The sequence below is a fragment of the Mesoplodon mirus genome (genome assembly GCF_964341445.2).
Source record: "Mesoplodon mirus genome assembly, chromosome: 15".
Lineage (NCBI taxonomy): Eukaryota > Metazoa > Chordata > Mammalia > Artiodactyla > Ziphiidae > Mesoplodon > Mesoplodon mirus.
Window position 1 is genome coordinate 43,347,657 of NC_138991.1, and position 7,425 is coordinate 43,355,081.

Genomic DNA, 7,425 nt, shown 5'->3' on the forward strand with positions numbered 1-7,425 from the left:
AGGACTTCTTGCGTGGGGGAGAAGTGGCGGTGAGAATTCCCACTCGCTCCACTTCTCCCAACAGTACAGTTCTCAATTTGTCAGCATCTGGTTCGGTGGCTTCCCCTTTAAAGGCTGGCGTTGTAGTCGGCCGAGATCAGTGGCCACCCCTTTAAGGAGATTTAAAGGGGCCTCTTCCAGGCCCAGCTCTTCCAGCCTCCGCCTCCGGTCGCCATGAAAGGCGCGAGGGGGGGGCGGGGCCGCGGGGGCCAGCCCTCCAAAGCCCCGGATGTGAGGCAACGGTGACGGGTAGAGCTTGTCTGTCTGCCGACATAAAAGTCTCTTCCTCCTTTCCTCCGTCTCTGTCTGACTTGCGTCTTAAGGGATCCGGAACGGCTATTGGGCACCGAGGGAACTCCAGCTCACCCTCCTGTCGTCTCCTTTGGAGTCTTGGGCCTCTTCTCCGCCAGGACTTCCCTGCCCCTCCTCCCTCTTCCTTCTCAGCCTACGCCTCCTTCCTCTCTCGGCCTCCTCCCACTCTCCGCCCCCTTCCCCGTCTCCCCTCTACAGCCTTAGTCGTTGATAGGTTGAGAAGTGTACGTCAAGACGAAGGGCGGAGTCAAACTCTGGGGAGTGAGTAATATGTAACCGCCCTCAAATCTTGGATTGGGTATGTCAGATTAGCTCCGCCTTTCATCAAGTCTTGTGACTAGACTGGTTAAAAGTAGGTGCTTGGGGCGGTTCTCCAGATGACCCCGCCTCTTCCTGCTCTTTTCATTGGCCCGTATCCTGATGGCGTCAAGGCGAGGATCTAGATGTAGTGCGCGAGGCCTAGGGGACGGTTGGCCGCTGGGCGGCGCGCGGCCGCGGAAGGTCCCAGTCGACAGCCAGCAATATCTTCTCTCCCTTTCCGCTGCTTGGCTTAGCCCACAGGCAGCCTGGCTTCTCGCGCATGCGCGTGGTGATACCACCATCCGGCTGGCAGCCCAGCGGGATACCCCGCCGTGCGTGGTGGCTAGAGCACGCGGCGTGCTTTGAGAGCGCCAGCCGCGCGGGAAGGAAACCTCATCCCGTTATCGCTCGGTGCAGTGGGAGAGTGCTGGCCTGTGGTCTCCGCGTGCTAACAAGAAAAAAACAATGCCGGGCACCTTCTCACATATTAACTCATTTGACAATGAGAAGTATCTTAGGAAAGTACTGCTATCGGCCCCATTTTACAGATGGAGAGGGGAATTGATGCACACTTAATTTCCTAACCAAGATTTGGACTCAAGAAGCTTAGCTCCAGTCTGTGCTCTTTACCACTGCTCTGTTCTGCCTCTAAGTTATGAAAGATGTAGAGTGCCGCTTGTGTCCTCTGGTTGCCTGGGTTACCCTTTTAGTGTGGACATTACACTGAGAGTCAACTTGCTTTCTTATGTATAAAATGGGTATAATTCTCACAGGGCTATGTGTAGGTCAATTACCTGTGACAGGTCGTTGTAGGTGCTTAATTACAGCTGATTACTCTTAGCTCTTGAATCCAGCAGCAGGTTCCTGGCCTGCGTGTTAGGAGGAACTCAGGGCCATCTTGAACAAGGCCTTAATCCACTCTGGGACTTTCAGTCTTCTTTTTTTTTTTGCCGCACTCCGCAGCATGCGGGATATTAGTCCCCCGACCAGGGATCAAACACGTGCCCCCTGCAGTGGAAGCACGAAGTCCTAACCACTGGACTGCCAGGAAATTCCCTCGGTCTCCTCCTTGATGTAAGTGAACTGAGAGAACCCTGACCAGGGTCACATTATCTTCTGGAGCATATTCAGTAGTATCCCTCCACATAGGAAAATTCTCAAATCAAGAGGGTATCTCCAATGACCATTCCTCTACCCCCCTCCCTATATCCAACCTTCATCATCTTCCCTGGTCCCTCCTGTTTCCCAGTTTCGGGTGCCAAAGTAGAAACACCAGCCAGTACTGCCAGTTAATCTCAAACTCAGCTAGAGACATACAAAAGAATCAGAAACATATCGAAAACTTTACTGGAAACACAGAGAAAAAATATAACTGTCTCAGAGACTTCCCCTCCCTCCAGGATGGATGGACAAACAGATGGAGCTTCTAAGTCCGATGGGGCCGCTCTCGATCCCTTTCCTCCTCCTCCAGGAGCAAGGCATCCAGCTCCTGCAGTCGCTGCTGTAGCAGGGGTCCTATATCTGGGCTGGGGGCCAGATTGGGAGTAAGGGTCCTGCCAGCTGCAGCCCGGGCCCCGCGAGATGGCCGCCGGGATCGAGGAAGACTACTGTCCCGAAATTCTACAGTTCGCCGGAGCTTCCTCGAGCTGGTGAAAATCAGAGTCCCGTTGCGCTCCCGGGGTTCCTCAAAGATGGTCTCAAAGGTCCTGGACCAGGCAGGGAGGAGTGCTGGTTACCAGCACGCCCCCTGGTTCCAGATTTCCCTCTGTCACCCCCAAGCCTTCAACGTTTCTCACCTCCTGGTTGTGGGTGACTGGTAATTCTTGTTGGTGTAAATTTCTTCCAAGCTGAACTCCTTCTTGTTCAACCTGTGAGCAAAGAGGAGCAGAGGCCTCTGAGAAACCTGGGGCCAGTGGGCCTGGAGAAGGGGTAATCAAGGCCTGGTCTGTATTTCAGTTTCTGGAACATGCCAGGAGTGCTGCCTGAGGCAGACAAATGGTTCTAAGCATAAACCATGTCCAGACCAAATTGACTCCTCCAAGCTGGACTGTGCTCCCTAAGAGGAGATGAAGCCACAGTCAGGGGATCTGAGCCTACACCTGTTTGGCCAAGGCAGCTCCGTGCACAACAAGTCTCTCACCTGATTGGTCGAGGCAGCCCCATTGGTGTAAGGTTTGGTTGAGAACGGGCCGGTGTCCTGCGTATTCTGAATCGAGAAACCTTTCCCATGGTCTGCAAAAACGGGGCAGAGTGTAAAAGTGCAGCATGGGCTCAGGCTCCCACTTGTCTCCTCCCCCTTCATCTGTACCTCTACCTTGGTCTTGGGGTCTGAAAGCACCTGGTCTTCTGAGGCCCTTGGCTCCTTCCTCTTGGTTGAGCTCAACCTGCAGAGGAGGTCAAGGCTCAGGGCCAAACAGCATTCACAGCAACATCCCCATCTCCTGCCCACTGGATACTAGGGAAGGAGGCTGGGCCCAGACCATGGCCAGAGCTTTAAGGAGGGTTTATCAAGAGCACTACCTGGGTTCTGCAGGTTCAGAGAAGGAAGAAGTGGACGTGGTAGACGAGCAAGATGTGATGAGGGGAGGAGAGCCTCCCACTCCTCCAAGAGGGAAGACCTCTTTCCGGAGACAGGGCCGAGGGGGTGGCGGGGCTCGGGCCATCTCTCCACCACCCACAGTGTGCCGCCGAGGCCGTGGCCGGCTTGGGTGGGGTGGAGCAGGGGGCCAGCTGCAGGTATCTGGGCCAGGGGGCCCCAGATCAGGGCAGGAGTGGCTTCGGCCCAGAGAGGGCTTAGGGAGAGGTGCTGGGGGATTCGGGTCTTGGGCCCGCCATTGGCGGATAGGGGGCCGGGGACTGACAGATGCAGTGCCCTCAGCAGCCCCAGACTGCTCGGCCTCTGAGATGGCAATCTTCAACTCCAACTTCATGGGGGGTGACGGGGGCGGGGGCCGTGGGGCTTTGTTGGGTGTGAGGAAGATGTCAGCAAAGCTCTCCAGCTTGGAGCGGACGGAATGGAAGAGGGGGGCCAAGCCCCAGGGACTGAGGCGGGGGCGTAAAAGGCTGGATGGCGGTGGGGTCGATGGGAGCTCCAGAACAGGATCTGGGGCTGAGGAAAGGAGAGGGTCAGGTGGGTATTCCTCAGCTGCAGGTGTCTAAGCCCCACTTCAGTAGCCTTAGTCCCTCCCCAAACACTAATCTTTGCCCACAGAGGAATAAGCCCATCCCTAAAATACCAAGCCCTAAATTTAGAAGTTAAGCTTCAGGTCTCTGAAATCTAAACCCCATCTTCATACACCAAGCTCTGCCCCGGGAGGGGGTTAAGCCCCATCCCCAACTCGTCACCTCACATTTCTAAGCTCAGCTAGAATGTTCCAGAACCCCAAGTCTCATCCATCTGAGTCCTTACCTGGTGGTGGGCTCTCCAGAGGGTTTGCAGACAGGGCAGATGGCTGGAATGGGGGTTCCACGTCCCTGGGTGGAGGCTTTGGCTGGTGAACCATCATCCTTGGCTCAGTTCTGGGGTGAAGGGGCAAGTTAAAGGCTGAGGAAGCTTCCAGATTCAGATCCCACCTAAGCCAGCACCTCCCCTGTCCCTTAAGGCTTCTGAAAGTGCTACAAGGAAGGACTGGACATGTAAATTCTGATGCCCCTAGCTCTGGCTGCCTGGATAATGGCTGTTGCCTGCACATTTTGATAATCCCTTCCCCAGCCCTCTCACCTTCTCGCTGGGACGGTGAAGTTGGGAGTCTCATCGGCAAAGCCCTGGATATAAACAGGGGATGGTTGTGAGGAGGCAAGGAAGTCCCCTGTGGTCTCTGTAGCTTCTCACATCCCAACTCTCTCGGTCTTGATTCCTGCCTGGGTTCACGCTAAAGACTTTTTCATATAGGTCTTTGCTCAGACAGTGTCTTCCACCCTAAAACGCTGTCCTCCTTGCTCTGAGCAAAATCCACCCCAGACTCAGCCCTCCTACCCCTGTCTTCTATGCCCACTGGCATGCCTGCCCCCAGCTGAACTCCTGACATCTTCCCCTGAAGTTTCCATACCTCCGCTGGGGGTCTGGAGCTGGCAATGTCCTCTAACATCACCACCAGAGTGGGCTGGGGGGCCTGGTCCACCTTTTGTGAAGGGCCCTCCTCTGGGCCAGGTGTTGTCCTTGATCGCTGCCTCAGTGTGGAAGGGGGCTGATGCACACGGCTCAGGGGCTCTCGGCATAAGTGCAGTGGGTCGGGAGGCCTAGAGAGGGACCAGGAATATCAGTGGGGCTCAGCTGTGTTCCCAGCTTACCCCCCATCCTGCCATACTCACCTGGCTTGTGGGGACCACGTGGCCTGTCGGGGTGGCGAGGCAGGTGGATGGCTGTGGACAGAATCCTGACGGTTGCTGCGGTGCCGTGGGGTGGATATATCCTCTTGGGGCACCAGGGGGACCTAGGGGAGGAGGAAGTGTCAAGAGCAAGGTGACGGAATGAGGCTGGACAGGGCCTCCCTGTGCCTAACAGTGCCCTATGCCACAAAAATGACAGAAATCGTGGCTAGAATTCATTCAAGATCCCCAAAGAAGAGGTCAGTGATGGCCCTCAATTAAGGGCCAAATACGACAGTGTCCTGAGCTGCTGGTGTGGGAGCTGGATAATGTCACCCAGGCTATTTGAAGAAATGAAAAGGAGAGGGTGACCTGGAGTGAGTCACTGCCCTATTTGGGGCCTCAGTTTTTCTAATCTGTGCAATGGAGCCAAAGTCCTCAGCCTGCTTCCCAAGGATTGCCTAGAAGTTGGGCTGGGAAGAAAGCAGAAGAGTTGTAGGGATGTGGTTTCAGCCCAACAGAGTTGGTAGTGGGGAATGGGCACTGGAGACCCTGCCCAATTCCAGGCTGGAGTGAGAGCCAAGGAAAAACAAACAAACAAACAAAAAACTTTAGCATTAGGGAGGCTGTCTGATGGACGAGTGTGAGTGTGAGGTGTTTGAACCTCCGTTATCCTCACTAGTGATCTAGTTTGACTTTGGTACTGAGGGGACCTGAGGGAGAAGGGGGCCTCTCAGTTCAAGGGGCTCACCATGTGGGCATCCATGACATCTTCCAGGACCACGGCCAGGACTCGCCGAGAAGCTTTTTCCAAGGGCGACGGGGCCCCGAAGGGCTGCAGCTTCGGCCGTTTGGGGCTCCTGGCTCCCCATAACGCTCGAGCCAGGGGCTGGCGGCACAGACCCTGCCGGCCAGGCGGGCTGGAGGATGAGAGGAGCAGAGGACGGTCGCCTGAGCCTGTTGTTGGCTCTGTGGTTTCCCCGGTACGGCCACCAGGCTCCCCGTTTCCCGGGCTCAAGACAGGCGGGCGGGGTGCGCTCTCACCTGGAGTCCCCGGGCAAGTCCATGGGGGAAGCGGCGGCTCCGGGGAGTCCCTGGGGGATCCCAGGCTCCAGCCTGGGGTGGGGCGGGGAGCGGGGGAGCCGGGAGTGAAGGCCAGCCCCTCCCGTGGGGCTCCGCCCTTCATGGTCCGCCCGCGGCTCCCGGTAGCTCACGGGCCGGAGCCCTGGGGCCCGTAACGCCCCCGCCTGGCTGCCGGGAACGGGTGTCTTCCCGCTGCCGCCGCAGCGACCAGCGGATCACTCGCGCCCTGCCTGGGCCGCGAAAACCTGGATTGCTGCGGCCCCCGTTCTCCCACGGCCCGAGCCTCCTGGGGCCTTTGTCCCTGCGGATTCCGCCCTGAGATTCCCCCGGGATCAGCTGGGATCCCGGTCCTCGGAGGCTCAGTTTCCGCCGGAACCCTCTTCAATTCTCATCCACCCCCAGCGAGTGGCCGAGGACTCCGAAGCAATACTCCCACACGCCGACGGTTCCCCACTCCCACTAGATCCCCTAGACTGGACCCGCGCGTAAAGAATCCTACAGCGCTGTTCCTCCAAACAGACGCCGCGCGAGGATCCTCCTCTCCCTGTGAGCTTCGGCTTCGCAAAGCTCCACTCAGACAGGGGCGGCCTGAGCTTGAGCATCAGGAACTCAGTCCGGATCCCTGGGGATCCACTGTCAAGCAGATACCCCCTTCACTCCAGTCCCGGGAGGTCCCGCCCACAGACCCCCTCCCTCCGCCCTCCCCTGATCCCCGCCCAGCGCTCTCCCCAGCCGGGGACCAGATGGTTCAAAAGTTTCTTTCCCTCCCTCCTCCCGCCCTCTCTCCAGCCGTTCGGTGCCCTCCCCCGCGCGCAGCTCACCGCCGCCTCCCGCGGATCCCGGGTCTTCGACGGCTCCCACCTCCGGCTCCTTTAAAACTAGCCTTACCCAGCACTGCCCAACCGCCGAGGGCCTTCTTCTCGAAGCCTTGGGGCACCGCCCAATCGCCGGTCCCCGTCTTCCGGGGTGGTGAGAAGCTAAGTGAAGCCGCCTGGCGGCCATCATCCCTAGGGGCAAGAAGCCAAATTTGGCAGCGCCGCCATTATAATTGAGGGCAGATTGCGCTGAAACCGATGAACCGAAGTAGACCGGACGGCGTCATCTTCTCCGGTCAGTGAGTGGCCGAAGACTATGGCAAGTTTCTTGAGCCATTGAGGCAACTGTCGTGAAGCTCGGTTACCGCCACGTTTTTTAAGGGCATCTTCCGGTTCTTTCGTTTTTAGGCCAATAAACGTGAACTGAGTGCTAACGATATGTGAAATTCCCAATTTCCTAGAGAGGCCCCATTGAGCCCGTTTCCAGTACCATCGTAGGCTCCTGAACCGGGTTCCCACGTTGCAGGGAAGAGTTTGGCTAGGGCTGGTGCCGCCTCAGGCTCCTTTG

General features: G+C 57.5%; 1 protein-coding gene across 2 annotated transcripts; it reads right to left on the reverse strand.

Moving 5' to 3' along the window:
- Positions 1-1,975: 1,975 nt before the first annotated feature.
- Positions 1,976-6,904, reverse strand: PRR14 (proline rich 14). Of its 2 annotated transcripts, none has more exons than XM_082644396.1 (12): positions 6,864-6,904; positions 6,004-6,075; positions 5,711-5,879; positions 4,963-5,084; positions 4,701-4,890; positions 4,373-4,416; positions 4,061-4,170; positions 3,172-3,760; positions 2,966-3,035; positions 2,792-2,883; positions 2,448-2,519; positions 1,976-2,357 (listed from the first exon to the last, which is right to left on the reverse strand). In XM_082644396.1, the coding sequence occupies exons 2-12, from the start codon at positions 6,024-6,026 to the stop codon at positions 2,078-2,080; spliced, it is 1,761 nt and encodes a 586-aa protein (XP_082500522.1). In that variant the 5' UTR covers positions 6,027-6,075; positions 6,864-6,904; the 3' UTR covers positions 1,976-2,077. The 2 variants fall into 2 exon arrangements, with proteins under 2 accessions (XP_082500522.1, XP_082500521.1); XM_082644395.1 differs by having other exon boundaries at positions 2,960-3,035; positions 6,864-6,899.
- Between the last annotated feature and the right edge of the window lie 521 nt (positions 6,905-7,425).